General features: G+C 31.6%; 1 protein-coding gene across 1 annotated transcript in view; it reads right to left on the bottom strand.

The window, feature by feature from the left end:
- Positions 1 to 8,309: 8,309 nt before the first annotated feature.
- LOC120353495 overlaps positions 8,310 to 22,730 on the bottom strand; it is a 15,232-nt gene continuing 811 nt past the window's right edge. The window contains exons 2-4 of the mRNA XM_039437325.1: positions 21,436 to 21,511; positions 19,236 to 19,414; positions 8,310 to 8,478 (exon numbers count right to left, since the gene is read on the bottom strand). Of these exons, the coding sequence (XP_039293259.1) occupies positions 8,336 to 8,478; positions 19,236 to 19,414; positions 21,436 to 21,511 (398 nt within the window). The 3' untranslated portion in view covers positions 8,310 to 8,335. The remainder of the gene's footprint in view (positions 8,479 to 19,235; positions 19,415 to 21,435; positions 21,512 to 22,730) is intronic.

Raw genomic sequence — 22,730 nt, 5'->3', positions numbered from 1 at the left:
TAGTAATTTTAATTCATCTATTTTTTCTACCACAAATCTCAGTTAATCTAGTATTATAAATTAAGGCCCGGCTGTACAAAAGCCGGTTAAATTTTCACCGTGATTAATTTCACGAGAACCAATCAGGCATTTCTGATAAGACAGGCTTTTGTGCAATCGGTACTAAGAGTTTTAATAATCAAAAAGTGAGAAATTTGGAAGATTAATTTTTTGTATTAGCCAACTAACTGTTTCTCTCCACCATTATAATGCTGTTTAAATTTATGAATATTATTAAATATGATATTATAAATTTTCAGGAATTGGTCATTCTGTGCGGAGGTACTGTGGTGGATAAAATTTTTGATTACTTGATCAACTGCTTCCTCGTATTCTACTCACAAATGGAGAACTAGAAGCTGCAAAGACTAGTGAACGTAAGTTTACAATATTTTTCATAGGTTAACCTATCTGTTTTTGTAATTGTCTATTAATATCTTTCTTTTTCTATATATATCTGCTTTACTCATCGATGTACAGAATGTTTCAGAACTCTACCAATATTCTAGGGCATTGTTCCTGGGTAAGAAACATATCTAAATATCGATTCAAACTGTCCGAAAGTACTTAGTTAAGCTGAGTTTACACCGAAGTTAATAACAAAAGTTTTGTGCAGCTAAGATGTGTTGGTTTCACCACGAAACTGCAGTCTACAAGTCTAATAAATGTGGATGTGACAAGAATAAAACAACTGTGTTTTTTCAATTATAGAAAAATTGATGGTTATAACAAAACTCATAAATATAATTATATGTTAATAATATTTTCTTAATAACTAGGAATTTTCTGTTAAAAACACGAGTTATTAACTTTTGTTAAGAGAATTTTTTGACGATTCAGTCAAGTTAATAACTCGTGTTATGAACTCCAGTGTAAACGCAGCTTTATTAATATAGCCACCATTTTGTTTTTTCACTTACTATTCTTTGTCTAAATATGACTGAACATGCGGAAGTGAAACTTTTCAAAAGCATTGATGAAAACTGAACAGAGCTACACAAAATTTTGACAATTTTTAAAATTCATAAAAAGATACGGTGGCCGTTTAAAAATGTATTTCTTGAATGACCTAAAAGCCGTTGGATTTACATACAAAATTACAAGAATAACTTTTTTTGGTAAATTTAATTACAAATCGATTGACATCTTAAAATGTATGTTCTCATGGCTACTTATTTTTATTTATAAAATAGCATTCTATAGTGAGGTCCACGTTTTAATGGCAGTGGAGAAAGATAGAAGAAAAACGTTGCCGATCCTCTGTCTTGTCAATGCCTTCTATATACGGTAGCTGATACAGGTTTAGGATGTAATATTAACGGTTCATTCTCGTTTAAAATAACCAATTATATTTAAGCAAGAAATTATATTTTTCAATAATTTCATAATGAATTTTCATATCAAGATGAAATATTTTGTTAATTGATTATTAATTCTACATTGTTAAAAGACGATATGGCAACAGAGCAAAGCGAGAAAGAGATAGTGCATTCCGCTTTGTTGAATGATAGATAAAGATAGCAATACCATTGCTAATCAAACAGTACCATTATAACGTGGACCTTACTTTAGTACCTTTTTGAAATTAAAATAAAATAATAGTTTAAAAACTCAAATTAAAAATACTATTTACAAGTAATATTACTTATTATTTAAAAGTAATACCACTTTTTACAACTATTTTCAAGATTGAACGAATATTAAGTGAAATATTGCATCTTTAGCCCCGTATGCAGTTACTCCGTTTAAATGGATAAATGTCAGCTGTTCGTTTAAACCCCGTATGAAACACGTCATTACGACATGAAACCATCTACAAGTAAACGTGGTTTAACGTTAAACGTAGTGTTATCATAAGGCCATAAGGCCCTTGTGTGATAGGTGACCTAGCTTTAGAAGGTTATGTTTCGTTTTATTATTTTTTGAAATGATCTTAAATCGCTTTCGAATAACAAGCAAATCTGATGGAGATTGTTGCTTTATTGAGGCAGACTTTAGCAGCATGTCTTGGCGAGCACTGCAACATACCTCCAGCGGTCACCTTCACTAGAGCTACCATTTATATATTATTATTTATTTATAATTTTCATAAGGAAGCACTGATCGGGAGAGAAAAACGAAGCATACTTCAAAATTCCTCTCTCAAATTTAGATAACATTTTAAAAGTCCGAATTAGGGTTATGATTTCACTTTTCTAAAATTTAGTCCATTTGACACAAAAACCGCAAAAACCAAGAATTTGAAATTTTAACGGTTGATAAACTGAATAAAAAGCAAAAATATTACATTACAGTTGTGTTGTGAGTGATGTTGTGGTACTTTTCCATAATAAAAACTCAAATTTAAATTGTCAACCACTTTTTATTATTATAAAATATTATAATTACTCAGAAAATGGCCATTTTCTCTTGGGTAGACAGTAGTTGTAAAACAAACAGCTGAAGATGTGGCTGGTAAAGCCACGAAACCACGTTCTGTATATATTATAATATTTTATAATAATAAAAAATGGTTGACAATTTAAATTTGTGTTTTCAAAAATATTACCCTCGAATTGGAAAATGTTTGTGTAATTTTACAAAATTCAGAGCCAGAAAACACAACTAACTATTCAGCTCAGCTGAACCATAGAGAAGAAATAGCATAGTAGATATCCATGGTATAGGGCGTTTATGTCGCAATGTTTACTGTTATCTCAAGCCGAAAGTCCACGTAGTTCTTTCCCATAAAGCTATGTGACGCTGGCAGTCTCTCATATTGTGCCGTTCATACAATCTCACCCGGTCAAAACAGTAAAAATCTACAATAATCGACAGTAATTGGCTTGAGATAACAGAAAAAGTTGCGACATAAACGCCCTATACCATGGGATATCTACTTACGCTATTATTTCTCTATGGCTGAACTCAATCTCACTCATATTCGTTCAGTCTTGATAAATGCCTCGTCAATCGTTCGATTTGTGATGAAATTAACTAAAAAAAGTTTCTTGTAATTTTTTTGTAGAATTCCCTCTTATTGGGGTAGGCCTATCAATTTTTCCAGTCTCCAGTGAAAAATGATTACTTATGCATTTTAAAAATCGTTTCAATCAATTCATTATTACTGTCAATTACTTTCAATCTTTCGCATCTTTTTCTACTTTCTCCTATTTTCATTGTGGAATAAATTTCACTTTCTTATTGTGTATTTTGACTAAATACCAATTGTTATTATATTATTAATTTATTGTAGGATATTTGACAACACAAATGCGCCTGATAGCGCTCCGAGTGACATGACTGATGGGCTCTGATTGACTCAAACTGATGGACTCAATAAGCGCATTTAAATTGTGCAACATTGGGACTCACAATCATCAACCTTCGGCCACCCTCGACATCTTTAAGAATCTACAGTGAAGTCCACGTTATAATGGCAGTGGAGAAAGATAGGAGAACAACGTTGCCGATCTTGGGTCTTGTCAATACCTTCTATAGACGGTAGCTGATACTCGTTTATTAATGTAATATTTAGGCTCAACTCACACTTACGCGACTCAGGTCGAGAAAAGACTCGACTCTAGTCGAGATCATGTGTTTTCAAATGGTGACAGTCGCGGAGCCTAGAGTCGACTGGTCTGAGTCTCACCCATTGGAAACACAAGCTCTCGACTAGAGTCGAGTCTCTTCTCGACCTGAGTCGCGTGAGTGTGAGTTGAGTCTAACTGTTTATTCCCGTTTAAAATAATCAATTATATTTTATTAAACGAAATTATATTTTCCAATAATTTCATAATGAATTTTCATAATTATGATGAAATATTTTGTTAATAATTATTATTGATTCTACATTGTTGAAATCTGGCACAGAGCAAAGCGAGACCGAGATAGCGTCATCTGCTTTGTTGAATAATAGACAAAGATAGCAATACCATTGCTAATCAAACACTGCCATTATAACGTGGACCTCACTATATGAATGATCACCGAACTCCAGTCAATATAGGCATGAAAAAGGGGGCGTACTTGCAATATATATTTTAGTTCTGATTTTTTAATATATTCTTAGGATACATAATAGAGAAAATTGAGGCTGTTCCTTGAGGATCACCCGTTTTATGCTCTGAATGAGGTTTTCAGTTGTGAAAATACTGCTTTGGACAGTATTTTGCTTGATGAGTGCCTGTTTGAGTGCATGTTTTGTTACTTTCCTGCTCTATTACCATAGGTAAGGGAAGTATTGCTTTCCGAAAAAAATTAAGGTACCCCAATTTCTAAATTTCTATACGTTTCAAGGTCCCCTGAGTCCAAAAAAGTGGTTTTTGGGTATTGGTCTGTATGTGTGTTGTGTATGTGTGTGTGTGTGTGTGTGTCATGTGTATGTATGAGTGTATGTGGCGTCTCATCTCGAAATCTCATCTCCCAATTAACGGAATGTCTTGAAATATGGAACTTTAGGTCCTTACACTATAAGGATCCGACACGAACAATTTCGATCAAATGCAATTCAAGATGGCGGCTAAAATGGCGAAAATGTTGTCAAAAACAGGGTTTTTCGCGATTTCTTTAAAATGGCTCGAACGATTTTGATCAGATTTGTACCTAAAATATTCATTGATAAGCTATATCAACTGCTACAAGTCCCATATCTGTAAAAATTTTTGGAGCTCCGCCCGATCTAAGTTTGATTTTAGATTTCCAATTATCAGGTCTCAGATATAATTTGAACGAAAAATTTCGAGTGGAAAAGATTGAGCATGAAAATCTCTACAATTAATGTCCAGTAACATTTTCACCTAAAATTGAAAATAAGCTTGAAATTTAAGAAAATGTGATTATTCAGTTGTAAACGTTTGACAACTGTTGATTCTATTAAATATCATTCACTATGAAGAAATAGCAGATCTCGTGTGTATCCACTGTTATTGTCCTGTCACCAGCTGGCTCAGATCTTTGAATAGTAGACTTGAGATGCGCGTGAACACTAGCGTCAGGTGATCAATTTTCAAAACGGCAAGGAAAGTTGGTGTGAATGCGCCACACCAGATTTTTTTCTTTGACTTGTCAATCTGTGACCACCCAATGTGTGGTTCACTTTATGGACAGAAACAACAATAATAATAGAATCCAGAACCAAATTTTCGTACAATTTTTTTGTGATAGATACAGGGTAGCCAAAAACCTAGTATTTTCTGTTCTTGAAGGAAATTTTGCATTAAAAAATTGGTTCTGGACTTCTCTTATGTATCCAAAAAATATATTAAAAATGAGAACTACAATATACAGGATTGGTGAACATTATGGAAACAGCTGAATATTTATTTTGCAAGTGTACGGTTCTCGCCATTTAAGCTGCGTAACACCAAGTTATTAACAAAATGTGTATTTCTCCTTCCTTACAGATTCTATTAGATTAAACATAACTTATCATGCACATGATGAGATGTGCATATGTGTTTGTCAAGCTCCGTTTAATCCAATAAGGACGGAATTTATCCAATAAGGACGGAATTTAATCCTATAAGAACGGAAAAATAAACATTTTGTTAATACTTTGGTGTAAACGCAGCTTGATTTTCTCTTGAAGTTCTGTATCTAATAATGTATCATACCACCTTCCCATATAAAATGAAGTTGGATTCAAAATGGCGGACCAAAATGTTGAAGTAACATAAAATTAGTTTTTCAATTCAAATAGGACCCCAATGAAACCTAATGTCAAATTATCCTGCAAAAGAAATATTACTTAAGCTGTTTCCATCATTTCTCAAGATTCTAACATTTGCATTTTTCAACTATTCTAATGGAAATTCTGTACCTAAAACATGTAATACTGAAAACAAGAATACTACTTCTGCGAAAACTAAACAACTACTTCTAAGTAAACTAAAAGTGTTAGTTATTAATTCATGAGTTTAGTTATTACAAACTCGAATGAGATACAGTATAAGCGTTTTCGTAGGAAATTAGAATGCAAATAGTATTATATTCCAATTTGAAGTACGATGGCACAATAGATTTTCCAATTACTTAGATAAAACCATCAATTTGTACCGTGCACCCTTCAATTTTGCAAATTACTTATTCATTTCAGAATACGGAGATGCAAGATACATGATATACTCTGGCCATTATATTCAATCTAATACAAATTTAGTAAAATGTTAGACCCTCTGACCATTACTAATAGCCTACCATTATAATAAACAATAAAGATTGTGACTCTGCGATTCTATGCTAATATCAATATACATAAATATTCTGTTATAAGCGAATAAAAGTGTAGTAGTAGTTAGTTGTATATTCTAGGATATCCGTTGAAGTCTAAGATCCTTTACTTGCATACGCTGATTTGACATCAAAGTTTCATAAGGAATAATAATAATTCAAAGACGATCAGCTATTGCACCCTGAAAAATAATGTAACAACTAATAACTTATGGAAGTTCTAGACGTTTCATTTTATTCCACAGACGAATTTAGAATGACATTTCAGTTCATGTTTATTAGATATTTTATACTATTTGTTGTATTGTGATATCCATTTTAGTATCAAAGAAAGAACAATGTATTGAAACATTATTCTAGTTTCGTTTACACCAAAGTATTAACCAAAATGTTAATACTTAATCCTTATAGATTCTATGAGATTGAACGGAACTTGACAAAAATATGTTCCTCATGTGTATGATAAGTTATGTTCAATCTAATAGAATCTAAGGATTAAGTTATTAACATTTTGTTAATAACTTTGGTGTAAACGCAGCTTGAATCTACTAGTGATGTTGAAATATTCAACAATGTATACTATAATTGTTATTACAATTTTTGAGAGTAATTTGGATTTATTTACTATTCTTAGTTCTATAGTTTCAATTTCAAATATGCTGTTTATTGCATAATAATTTATATTTTTTTATTATTGTCTGCTTTATAGGACACTGATGAATCGTGAAATGAATGTGTTATTTTTCTCAAAAAATCCAGTTTACTCAGTATTAGTTAGTTACTGTTTTTGGTGAGATATAGTAATATCTTTATCCATAATGAAACACTGGAATGCTGTCTAGAAATAACACATTATGTTATCTTGGAACATGTATGAAATATTTCTATAAATAAATTCTGATATTCCTAGACAGCATTCCAGTATTTCATTAGTTATTAGTATTCATTCAATATTAACCAGTGAGCTATAGACAGTTTCTTCAAATATTTAGCTATTGAATAGTAGTGGACCATTCATTAATATCTGTGTAATACTATACAAACTTTTGTCTTATTTTGAAGATGAAATTGTAAAACAAGATTTCATTGATATGTAGATGATAGCTACTGTATTCATATTGCATAATTCTTGATATTATCGCAAACGGTTACTTTCAAGACAATTAATTTTAATAATCAAAACTATACGACAGTTTTAGTTCCAAATCTTCATTCATTCCTCATCAAATTGGGAGAGGAATAGCACAAGATACCTTTTTTTTACTCCCTATCATTTTGATGATGTACTTATTGTATGAGTCAATAAAGAATCACTTATGCTGAGTATTAACACAATATCGTTCAATTCCAATCGAGGGAGCAATTCCTAATTGGTATTCTTTATTGTTTCAAACATAGTACATCATCAAAATGATAGGGAGAGAAAAATTAGGTAAACTTGTGCTATTCCCAATCGATTTAGATTGGAGAATTGATTATTGTTAATTAGTTTATTTTATGAAATCTTGGATCTATTTTTATGATTTGTAATTGTATCCACGAATAAATTAATATGTAATTTGATTTGTGAAGAGCAGATATGTGTATATTTGTACTCACCATCAAATTATATTTGTAGTAATTGTTCTTTTGTAGAACTAACCGGGACACCGCAATAACTGGTTGGTATTAAACCGTTCAAATAAACCGTCGAAAATGGACCACAAATAACGTATAAAAAATGATTTCACCAAGCATCATCACTAGGATATTGCAAAATTCAGTGCAATTCAGTTATTTGGTGTATTTCATGCAAAAAATTAGACATACACACTCGTTGAACATATTTTTATAAGAACACATCCTTCGTAATAACATTTAATCCTTCATTTTGTCCCCTTGAGGGACATGTTTTAAAGTACATTAGCAGTATATTAGTACCATATAGATCACTGAGGCAACCCCTACAGATTCCATGGAAGTGGTGATATCCATTCAAATTCCCACCGAAACTGTTTTTCTTCCTGACCACACTAAGTTTAAGGTTATTAATATTATTTAGCACTTTTCCTCAACACTTTGGTATCAGAAGGCTCGTGAACTTTTATTATAGTCGACTCCTGTTTTTCGGGCACATTTTTGTCTGTCGACTCATCACTTTCATTGGGAATTTCCCAGTGCAGAGCGTCCTCAAAGAAAGAGTCCTCAGGCACAGATCGGTGGCTGGTGATGAAAGGTTTATTATTGTACCTGAAATAAAAAAATATTATTTATTCATCTATTACATTCCACAATCACAATATCAAATTAATGATTGGAGAGAATCAACAGGATAAACCAAAACTGTTTCCCTAATTTTGATAAATATATTCCAAATGAGGTTATGTAAAGATCACAAAAATTATTAGTGGATAATTAAAGAGAACCCCAGAATAATGATACTATTTTCATAGATGAAAAAAATAGACTGGTTATAATTTCTATGCTCTTGAATTGAATTGAATTGAAAAATCTTATTCATAAACATGTACAGGTACATTAGGAACAGCGTCAATATACAAACAACATAAATATAAAATGTAGTAGAAGAGTAAAGAGTATTAAGTCTTAACCTTATATAAATATATCTCTGTTAATGAGAATCAAAACGTGGTTAAGTGGTGGAGTGGACATTACTGGCCAAACTTCATCACGTTATAAAATTAAAATGTCATTCTATATTGATTGCAGTCTTATGCAATCTATACTATAGTGAGGTCCACGTTATAATGCAGTGTTTGATTAGCAATGGTACTGTATTGCTATCCTTGTCTTTCATTCAACAAAGCGGATAGCTAGCGCTATCACTTTCTCGTTTTGCTCTGTTGCCAAATCGTTTTCAACAGTGTGGAAGTATAATTAATTATCAGAATATTTTATCTTGATTATGTAAATTCATTATGAAATTATTGAAAAATATAACTTATAGCTTAATAAAAATATAATTATATTTAAAACGAGAATGAACAGTTAATATTACATCAATAAACCTGTATCAACTACCGTCTATGAAAGGCATTGACAAGACAGAGGTTCGGCAACGTTTTTCTCCTATCTTTCTCCACTGCCATTATAACGTGGACCTCACTATAGACTCTAATAAGTACAAATTGGTTCAACTGTAATTCAATTACTAAAGATAATCTATTTCTATGCACATAGATTTGCAAAATAAGTATTTCTAAAATTAATTTAAATTATTTTTGTTATTATCTTAGTATAATGTAATATTGCAACCTATATTTTTGCCTACGAGTAGGCCTATTTCTAAAATACATTGATATATTTATCATATTATTATTGTTACTATTGTATTTTAGTATAACTTTAAAGTGAAAAACACTCACATTTTTGGTGTGGCGACGACCGTTTCGTGCTGGTGTTGCACATTTTCAAGCCTAACAGAGTTTCTGGTACGGTTGTCGCCACACCAAATTAATAATGTGAGTGTTTTTTCACTTTAAATTTACATAAAAATACAATAGTAATAATATTAGTGAAAACAAGATGGATAACAACAACGAAAAATATTGTATTGCAATAAAAACCAATCTGTAACTTAATTGCAATCTATATTTTTCAAACTATTTCCGAAATTAATTAATATTTTTTGTTATTTTTCTTTAATATAATTGTGTTGCAATTAATAAAAACCAATACCGTTGTAATTGCAAACTTACTCAATAGTATCACAAATTTGTGTTCAAATAAATTGATTGATTTAGAATTTATTGATGATGACTTCTTTAGCAACCCTTCAATCTTCAATATATTAAATAGAGAATGCATTTATTCAAATGCTAATAATATTAATTATTATTAAACGAAAATCCTAAATAAATGCTGCAAATCAACCCGAAGACCTCTGCTACTGCAGACATTGACAACAGGGTTAACAGCTAGATGGAAATTCGATGAGAACTACTATCCAAAAATAGTTGCCAGCCGGGAATCGAACCCGGTACCTCCCAATGCTAGTCAGGTATGCTTGCCTTACACCAAACTGACAATCTCTGGATAGCAGCGCACATTTTATACAAAGCCACAGCGGCCAACCAGTTACAGATGGAATTAAATAGAGAATGCATTTATTCAAATGCTAATTAATATATAATTATATTTAACGAAAATCCTAAATAAATTTTCGATTCTTATTTAGGATTTTCGTTAAATAATAATTATATATTAATTAGCATTTGAATAAAGGATTCTCTATTTAATTCCATCTGTAAATGGTTGGCCGCTGTGGCTTTGTATAAAATGTGCGCTGCTATCCAGAGATTGTCAGTTTGGTGTAAGGGCAAGCATACCTGACTGCAATTGGGAGGTACCGGGTTCGATTCCGGGCTGGCAACTAATTTTGGATAGTAGTTCTCATCGAATTTCCATCTAGCTGTTAACCCTGTTGTCAATGTCTGCAGTAGCAGAGGTCTTCGGGGTGATTTGCGATTATTTAGGATTTTCGTTAAAAATAATTCAATATATTATTAATAATAATAATTTATGATATTGATTCAAACCTTCTTGCGCTTATTTCGTATTATTTGAAGAATTTATTAATACTCTAGTTTTAATGTTTAAAAAATAGTGGCTTCTCCAGAAACTTTCTTTAAAATACTCTTTTTACTTTCCTTGTCCTATTACCATAGGTAAGGAAAGTATTGCTTTCCGAAAAAAATTAAGTAACCCAATTTCTAAATTTCTATACGTTTCAAGGTCCCCTGAGTCCAAAAAAGTGGTTTTTGGGTATGGTCTGTGTGTGTGTGTGGGTGTGTGTGTGTGTGTGTGTGTGTGTGTGTATGTGCGTCTGTGTACCGGTACACGATATCCCATCTCCCAATTAACGGAATGACTTGAAATTTGGAACTGAAGGTCCTTACAATATAAGGATCCGACACGAACAATTTCGATCAAATGCAATTCAAGATGGAGGCTAGAATGGCGAAAATGTTGTCAAAAACAGTGTTTTTCGCGATTTTCTCGAAAACGGCTCCAACGATTCTGATCAAATTCATACCCAGAATAGTTATTGATAAGTTCTATCAACTGCCACAAGTCCCATATCTGTAAAAATTTCAGGAGCTCCGCCCCATCTATGCAAAGTTTGATTTTATGGTTCCCAATTATCAGGCTCCAGATACATTAAAAAAAAAAAAAATTAGTGGTAAAGATTCAGCATGATAATCTCTACATTTATGTTCAGTAACATCTTCACCTAAATTGAAATAAGCTCGAAATTCAAGAAAATATGATTGTTCAATTGCAAACTATGGCAAATGTTGATTCTATTAAATCATGTCCACTATGAAGAGATATCAGACTTCGTGTGTCTCCAAGCGTTATTGACTGTCACAGCTGACTCAGATCTTTGAATAGTAGACTTGTGATTTGCGCGGGAACACAGGCGTCGGGTGATCAATTTTCATAACGGCAAGAAAAGTTGTGTGAGTGCGCCACACCAGATTTTATGGTAGACATAGACCAAGTTGTACAAAAGCCGGTTAAATTTTAACCGTGATTAATATCACGAGAACCAGAGAAGACCTTTTTATAATTAATCAAGATTAAATTTAACGGCACATAGTGAGATACTTGTAGTTTAGTGAGGTTCATTTTATTGACAGAGTGCAGATAATAGGTATGCTATACCACTACAACCGTAAATAAATCCGTAGTGCATTCGTGTGACGTCAGCACAGATAGGGCTCCTACACAAAAAAATTCGTTGATTTCATCTGATCTATATCAGCTAATGTTTTATGGTGTAGGAGACCTACCTGTAATGACGTCACCAGAATGAATTATGGCTTTGTTTACGGAGGTAGTGGCTATACCCTGACCTGGGTGATGTCAAATTTTGTGAATCGTTCTACTATATATTCTTTCTTGATGAGGAAACGGATAAATCTTCAAGACTAAAAACTATTTTAACTGTCAACTATTTACCATTTTCGTCAACATCGTTTTGATAGTGAAAATAATTAGTTAGGGAGGCCTATTAGTACCGCATTAAACTTACGACTGTAGAATATTTTTGAAATTTTATTGCAATCAATAAACAAAAACGTAAATACTATCCACTTCACAAAAAAATATCAATCTTTTTCAAACGTATGGATTAAGCTGGATTCGCACACCACAGGGAAAGTGACAATATAATTCCCATAAGTTATAAGGATTATTCATATTGATTCGCCGTACTGAATGTGCATATAAGAAACTATGGGAATATATTTTCACTGTCACTACTCTTATGTGCGAATCCAGCTTGAAAAAGCTTGTAATTGCGAGCTGATAAGATCAACAATTCTATAGGATCACTACGCCTTTTCCAATTGTATTTGAGAAAGTATCAATTGTATTTGAGAATAGTCACTTGTAAATTGAGAGAATTCAGATGTAGATGAGAATAGTCAATTGTATGGGAAGTCATCACATGTAATTGAGAGTAGTGAATTGTATTCGAGAAATCGTCAAATGTAAATGAGAAGATATCAATTGAAAATGAGAAATTTTCAATTGCATGACATGCGGACTTCTTTTTAGCCTACAGTGCAGGTTGATTGAGCAGGAAAGGATACTGTACTACGTACACAGTATTCCAATTATTACTGTAGGCTTTGCATGGGGGCAAATTAATATTTTCAATGGTGAAAGTATTTACCCTGTACTGTTTACAAATGATTAATGAGTACCATTTCTATGTATGTACTGGCAACGCGACGTTGTCTCCAAACATTTTGTGAAATATTGCACTTGATGAAGATAAAATTTTCTATGTTAACGGCGCAATTGAACTTCATCATTAATCAATAACATCTCTTGATCAATCAATTTTGCAATAATTCTTCAATGGATTTTGAGACTTGAAAATATATATTATTTTTAAACTAAACGTTTTATTGGAATATTAAATATATTATCATATCATTTTATATGAGTTCAGTTATGAAAAATATAAGTACTGGAAGTACTGATTTTAGATTCATTTCCCAATTACAAATGACAACTTCTCGATTTCAAATTGTATGTTATTCTCAAATTGAAATGATACTTTCTTAAATAAAATTCACTACCGGTATTCTCAATTACAAGTGATCGATGACTTCTCAAATACAATTGAATATTCTCATTTACATTTGACGTTTTCTCAAATACAAATTACTATTCTCAATTACAATTAATACTTTCTCAAATACGGTTGGAAAAGGTGTAGAAACGAATATGAATACAGATACGGTGCCTACCACCATAGAGTAAAGATATTTAAGACTAAAACCTAAATTATTTTGTCTCTGCTACACATAACAGTCTATACAAATAGTGAAACTACTGTGCAAGTATCTTACTAAGTGCTGGAAATCACAAAAATACATTTCTCAATTGGAGTGATTGATGTGCAATAACTATTGTATTTTTATTTATCATTTTTACAAAAGAGGACTAACCAGGAGAGAAAAACTAAGAATAGGCTACTCCTTGTACTATTTCTCAACCAAATTTAGATTACAATAAGTTCGGTCCGAAATAGGTTTTGATTTCAGCACTTTTATAAAATTAAGCCTATTTTCACTCAAAAACTAAGAATTTTTACGGTTGAAAAACTAGATAAAACACAAAAATTACACTCTAATCAACATTACAACAATATCAATCGAAATAACTGATGATCATTTAAAATTACAATATAATAAAGCAATAGATAAGAATTTACAATCAAATAACTAGGAGGTGACATAATCCTATACTACTAGAAAATCAATAGGCCTACTCAAGAGCAACAGTATTAATTTATTCTATTTTTTGTAAAAAGCTGAAAACAGGTGTGCGCACTCTTCATATGAATTTATCTATCATTTATCCAACATATTAAGGGAGAGAATTTCCTTAATATGATAATAAAATAATAGTGTATAAAGGGTTGCAATCGTGTGCAAATAATTATAGGTATAGTGCCAGAGAAAACTGAAATTGTTTGATTCTAGTGCTTGAAACGAGAACACATAAAAGAAACACTACTGTACTCTTTGATCATTTTCATTTACCATCAAGGGCTTGGATGCCATCAATTACTCTTCTATGGGCATTCTCCAATAATGATAGTCTTCAAAATCATCTTTCAATTCATCAGTTTGGTCATCATATTCGGATACTATGCGCATGAATATACCTTTTTCCAAGAGCAAAAAATTAATGCCAAAAACATTATGAATAAGAATAAGAATCTTTATTATCATAGACATTGTTAACAATGCATTGATAAACGTCAAAAATAGATACTAGATAAAACATAATACAATTATTAATACATACAAATGATATTAGCTTACAAAATATTTGGTCCAGTCAATTACATAAAATTCTTGTATGTTAAATAAACTTTCAGCTTTCAGTAAACTATTTCCTTTTAAAGAATGTAAGAGACAATGCCTTGATTTCTAGTGCTAATGAATTGTACAGTTTAATAGGTGTGTACAGAAGATTTTTGTGACGTAGTGAGCCTGAGCTGCTGAACTCTGATATTATTCCTATTTCTGGTTTCATATCCATGAAAGTCACTATTTAGTTTAAAAAAAATCCAGATTACTATGTACATAACTAATGGAAGTCAAAGAGCTAGATGACATATGTCTAGGTCCTGAGTCAACAATTCAATATAAAATATAGGCCTACAATAGCTTATATTATAATATTGGATAGTTAATACAGTGAAAAGTATAGGATACTTTTATACAGTATTTTAGAATATTAATGCCAAAAATCATTCATCATGGAAGTTAAAGAGCTAGATGACATAGGTCTAGGTCCTGAGTCAACAATTCAACATAAAATATACTATAGCTCATAATATATATTTGATAGTTTATACAGTGAAAAGTAGGATACTTTTATACTTTATCCTGAAAATACAGTACAGTCCCGCTAATCTGATCTCCTATGATCTGAACGCACTTTAATTAAAAAAAACTGCACTATATAATATTGGGTAGTAACATTCAGGTAAACAAGATACTTGCATGTATGTTTGATTTGATTGATCATCATTCAGATTATTATAATGAAAAACATAAATAAAAATTTTTAACCACTTTTATCTCAATTAGCCATTAAATTTCTATTTGTGTTTTCATTATGGGAAAATACCACAACATCAAACATGACTGTAATGTTCAGAAGCTAAATTTGAAAAACTACTTTTGTAAAAATACTTGAGGACTGAAAATTTTGTGAATGAAGAACCAAGACTCACCTATTTCGGACTATGTGTTATCAATTTGGGAGAGGAATAGCACAAGTTCACCTTATTTTTTCTCTCCCTTTCATTTTGATAATGTAATCATTGTATAAATGAAGAATGAATGAATAAAGAATAATGTTGAGATCTATTCTGATAAGAAGAGCCGATAAGCTTTCTTATAATACAAGAGTAAAACCTAAAATTGATGTACCCTTCTGCAGATTGAACAAGGAAAGAGACTGTTTCCCTGTAGCCTACTGGCACAGAAGATCTTCAACGCGCTGCCAGACATGGTGATGGATCTGGATGTCAGAAGTTTTGGTGCAAGGATTAGAGCCTGGCTGCGTGGGATGCCATTCTACTCTGTGGCTGAATACTTAAAGGCCGACAAGTCTTCAATTTAGTTTAAGTGATAGTGAATCCGACCGACCATCTCGATCTGTTGTTAAGCTTTAAAACATTACCCAATGTTAGTGTAAAAAAATTATAATCATTGACGACCAAATTAAGTCCGACTGTCTCTTCCTAAACCAGTTCAGTTTCAATCAAGATAATTATCTAGAATGTATTCTAGGTATATTGTTTTCAATCACTCTGCTAAAATACTCTCTAAGTACTTTTTATAGAAAAATTGAATTGAAATCAAAAGATTAAGAATTAAAATTATTAAATTATAGATGGAAAGCGCACATCGACAGAATGCCAACCGGAAGAATCCCTGTGAAAGCACTCAACTATAAACCAGCAGGTAAGAGAGACGTTGGAAGACCAAGGAAAAGGTGGTCTTGAAACTAGACATGATTTTAAAGTTAAATTTTAATTATATTTTTGATAAATTTTAATTTCAAGGCTATTTTAAAGACCGGAACAGGCAATAATGCCTATACCGTCGAAGTCAGAAGAAGAGAAAATTATTGGATGATTTATCTTGTCCGAATACAAAGAATACAAAGCCGTTCATCCAGGAAGCTGGTTAATGACGAAGGACAGAAGTATCAAGTATATGAAGTATGGAGTATGAAGTAGCCTATATGAAGTATGGAGTATGATGAAGTATGAAGATTATGTTTCATTTTGCTATATGGCTAGTTTGCTATATAGTAGTAGCTAGTTAAAAGTCTATCCAAGAATCACTAGTATCATAGCCACCTCTAATACACCTCTAATCTCTGTTTTAGAGACCACCTCTGTGTATTAGCCACCTCTAATCTCTGTGTTAGAGGTGGCTATGCTAGTACCCTTAATATATTAAATTTAATTAAGGGTAATAAATGATTCTTCATGAATATATATTCTTATTATGATCGAATTGCTTTCAGTCTTAGGCTACAGTTTCATGAATTCCACTTGGGGTTCCTCTGCAGCTTATGTCATTGTAGGCTATAATATACTTCAATTAAAATCAATATACATTCAGTATCATTTAACTTGTGTGGAGTTTAGTAATACATTTGGTGTCGATACAGAAGTCTAAAGCTGCGTTTACACCAAAGTTGTCAACAAAATGTTTATTTTTTTCTACTTGAAAGATTCTATTAGATTAAACATAACTTAGCATACATATGATGTGTATATGTGTTTGTCAAGTTATGTTCAATCTAATAGAACCTATAAGGACGGAAAAATAAACATTTTGTTGATAATAAATTTTGTGTAAACACAGCTTTAATATTTTTCAAACTCTGTCTCTTCCTAAACCAGCTCAGTTACAATCACTCTGCTAAATAGAGTCTAAAAATACTCTCTAGGCTACTTCTTATAGGAAAATTGAATGAAATTCAAATATTAAGAGTTTAAAATATTGGAATGATTTTTCTTGAATGCTCCAGGAAAGAGTTTACTGTTGTAACTTTGCTTAGAAAATACGGAATAAATTGAATATATATTGAAAATAATTGAAATTTTCAAATCAAAATTATTGATTCATCACAAAACAATTTAGGACACTAGTTGCAGCTGTTACACCATTAATAATAACTTTATTCTCGCAAAAGAAAGCACAAACAATAATTACAGAAAATGTGAAAATGAAATAATATGTGGCAATAGGAGTAAACGTAAAAATAAAATGTCTATATCGTACAGTACGGTACCTATTTCAAAATACAAACAGCGCCTATTAAAATAAACATAAAAATTAACAGAATAGCAAAAGTAAAGGAAAATTAGCATAACAGATGAACAAAAAATGAAGAATAAAGTGGCTGTCCATTCAAATTAAAAAAAGCAATATATCTAATAATAAGGAAGAATAACTGTATATAAACATAAACAAACATGCCTTTGCACCAATAAATCTTAGCGAAAATGATTCTGTATGCAAATAATTTCACAAGAAATTATGCCGCATACATTATCAAGCATTCTCTATTTAGTAAAACTCCTAAAAAAAAATACAGTCTATTAGAAATAATGGTGTAGCAACCAAAACTGCTATGTGCTTAAATCATTAAAATAATTCAGAGGTTTTGACAATATCAAATCGTTTCTATCTCTATTATATTTATTTCAACAGATATCACATTCATCATTTAACAATTTATTATCAATGATTATAATAATATTATCAATAATTATCAATATTTTAATTTATTATCAAAATAATCGAAAGAGAAGAAATTATGTTTACCTCTCCAAGTTAGTAGCTCTTAAGGTCAAGAGGACTCTACTAGCTTCTCTGTTCTCTCCCGAGTTTTCATAGAATATTGACAAAGTCCGAAATAAGTTCAGTTACCGTACTTCACATAATTTTTAGTCTAATATCTATCATATATACAAAGAATCCTGCGCGACCACTCAATTTATTGGAAATTTTATTCTCTCTAATTTTGTCGAGAATGATTTTTCTTGAGAAACTCATGATTTAGCCTACGATATAAAATGGAAAAATTGAAAAAAGTCCGAAATTTTGGATGTTTTTGGGGGTTTTGGGAGTGAAGCCGCCCTCTGGCGTGTCAGCAAATTTCAGATTCGAATTCAGCGCCCCAAAATACATATAGAACCGTCGAGAAAAATTCTTTCGGGGCTGTTTCCTGAAAAACGATCATTTGACTGGACTAATAACAAAGGTTAAGTGTAAGAGAGGGCCGACTGCGCCCTAGCTTTGCCCTCCTTGGTCAAAAATAATGTCAGTCATTCTATTGGTAAAACTGAATAACTTATCAATTATTATAGTGAGGTCCAGGTTATAATGGCAGTGGATAAAGATAGAAGAAAAGCGTTGCCGATTCTCTGCCTTAATTAATTATTTTTCTACACTGTCAAAAACAGAGTTGGCATCGTTGCGGAGCTAGAAAAGGATAGTACTACCTGCTTTGTCGAATGATAGACAAGGATAGCAACACAAAAGTTAATCAAATACTGTCATTATAACGTGGACCTCGCCATATTAATATGAATTGTAGTTTGTTTATAACTAAGACAAATTTTTATTGTAATATTTTCATATATTTTACGATTTCTATTATCTTAATGTTTAATTTTATATCATAATTTATCTTTTATTTCACAAGTTTTATATTAGGGCCTATTGTTATTATTTTTTGACGTGCTCATACAATGTAAAGATGTTTTGGCAATAAAGAATCTTGAATCTTGAAACTTGAATTCTGTTCTATCACACCACAGAAAGTTGTAGATATTTTTAATTGAATTTTATGTGTATGAATATTTTCAAATAGGTAAATAAATAGGTAAATAGGTAATAGGTAATAGGTAAATAGGTACCGACCTGTTATAACGCCACCGATGATTGAGAAGGCCAGAGTGCATGGAATGGCGACAATCTGGAAGCAAGCCTGGTTGAAGGCCGTCCTGTTAGTCCCCGGGTCCACGTCGATTTTGCTCACCAAACTCTGGAATTCGGGACTATCTCGCAACGGCGCTCTGGCAGGGAATATTGAGTAGAGGCTGCAAAAATTGTAAAATAGGTCTCATTATTTCATGAAATTTCTAAAACTTTCAAAGAATCACTACATTAATATTGTAGAAGATGATAGTAGAATAAAATAGTTATTCACATTTTTTCCGTTCCCCATTCTCATAAAAATGTAGAATTGACGAAATCTGTTTGGTTTTATTGCAATATTTCTGAAGACAGATTAGGCCTCAGCATTAATCTGTTTGCATAATTACATTCTAAATGTTTTCATTCTAATTAATTCTGTTTTATTACATTCCTAGTTACACCATAAACAGGGTGATTCATAATTATGGTAAAATAATTTAATACGTGATAGTAGAGGTAAATATAAGAAAAAAAGTTCATATAAACATATATCCATAAACGCTTCACTAGCGAGTTATACAGAGTGAAAGATTTCGCCCGGAATTCAGTCCTCTGGTGAAATACACCGATGCTGATAATTTCTTTGAATATTTTCTTATTTAAACATAATAAATCAGCTGTTTTAGAACAGCTATTATTGAAATCCATGTTTTATTTGCAATCAGCTACAACTTATGAGTTATTAGTCTCTCCTCATAAAACAGCAATTTTTGTGGTGTAATGTACTACAAAGAATACATTTTGTTCAACTTTTATTAAATTTAGTTTACACAGCTTACATAATTCTTTTCAGAATTAAATTCTCTACAATTTTTATTGCGAAAAATTATTGTTCACTGGTATTAAAGAAAGTTATGGGCATCAAACGTAGAAGTCTGTGTTTTTCTACTGATTTTTTTGCATATTTCAACTTTTTCTCAAAAAACTACTCACACTACAGCTTCCAGACTAGTTTTATTCAATTTCAGATATTTTTCCATATGAATCCAGCATAAGTTTTTAAAAAACTAGTCCCCAAACAATTAGCATCGGTGTAGTTCACCAGAGGAACAGAATTCCGGGCGAAATCTTTCACCCTGTATAGCTCGCTAATGAAGCGTTTATGATATATGTTTATTGAACTATTTTTCTTATTTTTACCTCTACTATCACGTATAAAATATTTCACCATAATTATGAATCACTCTGTATAGTCGACAATTAATTATGTAAACTTAAGTCTTAACTCCGCCTAATAGGTAAAGATTTTTTTTTCCTTTCATAATTGAATCAAGTTATTCTTCAAAAAAGCAACGTACAACATTAATATCATCATAATAGTTTGAAAACTGTGAGGTACAGAAAGCTACAGGCCTATTGTTCAGTTGTATTTTACATAATAATCTACAAACAAGGAGACAACAAATATTCCTATTTTACTGCCTGTGTTGATAAATATATAAACATGTGTGAATGAGCAAATAAACAATTAACAGATAAGTAAATAGGTACCGTATTAAAAATAATATATAATAATTAAAATGTATGTAATCAGAGCTACCTGAAGATGATGTGGAATATCGAAACTATTTGTTTTATGTAATTTTTGTTTTTTATCTATTATTTTATATTAATTTAAAAAAAGGGTAGGCCTACTATAATGCTATTTTATAAATATAATAGGATACTAAAAGGTAGGATACTAAAAGAAACATTGAAGCTAAACAAATACTCCACTAGGAAGAATTTTTACTAAAGCTTTGCAAGAGGATTTTCAAATCTAAGTATATTAAAAGTCAAATATGTCTTATTTTTATAGAACCTATAATCATTAGGTAACTTGAATATCATTAATTTAAAAATAAGTTCAATTAATTTTTCAATTGAAATTAAATAGATCCTCCTAGCACCATTGTATTTTCTGTGTTTATTATGATTGTGACGATTCAATGTTGTGAAGCTTGTCTTTTATATGCAACTACTTGAATAAATGAAATTTGATTTGATTTGAGATGATTATAAACATAGAATTCATTTTCGAATGTCATGGTATATGTTCAAGTATGTTTCACAATAGATAAAAATTGAAAGAAAGTAGAATGAGATTCATTAAATAACTTTGATAATATGAAACTAGTATGAAACATAATTATGATGTACTCACAACATGCCATATTCGCTTTCTGACGCCTGATATGACACGGACGCAGCCACAAACCCAGCAAACAGTCCTGGGAGGCCTGCAGATTATGAACGCCACAATGTTTCGTGCAACTTGATTTTCTCCAGTAAAATCGCTGCAATAGAAGATAAATAATTTGAATATAGTTGATAGATCAATGTGCAAAAAAATGTGCCTCAAACAGTATTCATAGTTTTATCTATTATGCGAGTCCATTCATACTAAGTCTTTAGATTATGAATCTACATTCTATATAGATGGATTAATGGTCATAAATGTAAAACATGTCGTAAGTAAACAATTTAAAAAAAGGTACTTTATTTGGATGTTTTCTTGATATTTTGAGAGTAGCCCTAACAAAAAAAGGTTATTGCATATAGAGTAAGTACATAGATAAATGACGTTCAAGGAGATTCAAACTATGATAATGATCTCAAACGATAATGATAAACATTTTGATGATCAGAATTCATTTGAGATGATCAGTGATGACGATGATAACCTCAAAGTGGAAAGTGATGAAATATACCCGGAATTTTATGTCGCTTACCGTACATCAGAAAAAACAAATATTGCTAAAAAATGTGATAGGGGTAGTTTTCCATCATACTGGTTCATCTTCTTATCGAACAACTGACTGGACCTGTACTACTAAAATCAAGCAATTTATCAACGTTTTTAACAGTGCACCCTATATGCAACCCACCGTACAAAGGGGAAAAAACAAACAACATATGACTAAAAATGTGATTAGGATGGGGTTTCATTCATCTTTAGCTGATCATACCAGCTATGAATGTGTTGATCCCAGACTAATCGATCGCGCTCTGCTCTAATACCTGGGCAGAATAGAATGACATTGGTTCTTATGGGAGAGTCCCACTTTCGTAGAATGGAAATTTCTGAACTCTCCATAACAGCCAGTATCCCAGAGCAGAAATTCACTGTAAAGCAGGGCTTACAAGTCGACGTTAGGATACAGATTATTCTAACAAACCACTTGTTGTGCTACATTTTCGAAAGAATTAATTAATATTTCCTTTATTAAGGCGAGTTAGGACACTAGGTACTCTCTGCCACACAACCCTAGAAGAACCAATACTACCAGTCTAAAGTGATTCCCACTATACAGAGTGTCCGACAAAAGGTGTAAAGCCGAAGACATAGATTCTACACTCAATTGCAACAAAAAAATGCCCAGTGCAATTTTCTCTTATCGACATTAGTTTCAAGAATATCGATTTTCGAAAACGTCGATAACTAGAAACCTATCAGTC

Source organism: Nilaparvata lugens, chromosome 11, assembly GCF_014356525.2.
Source record: "Nilaparvata lugens isolate BPH chromosome 11, ASM1435652v1, whole genome shotgun sequence".
Classification (NCBI taxonomy): Eukaryota; Metazoa; Arthropoda; class Insecta; order Hemiptera; family Delphacidae; genus Nilaparvata; species Nilaparvata lugens.
Note: the sequence above shows the minus strand (reverse complement) of the source record. Positions and strands in the feature narration are given on the sequence as shown.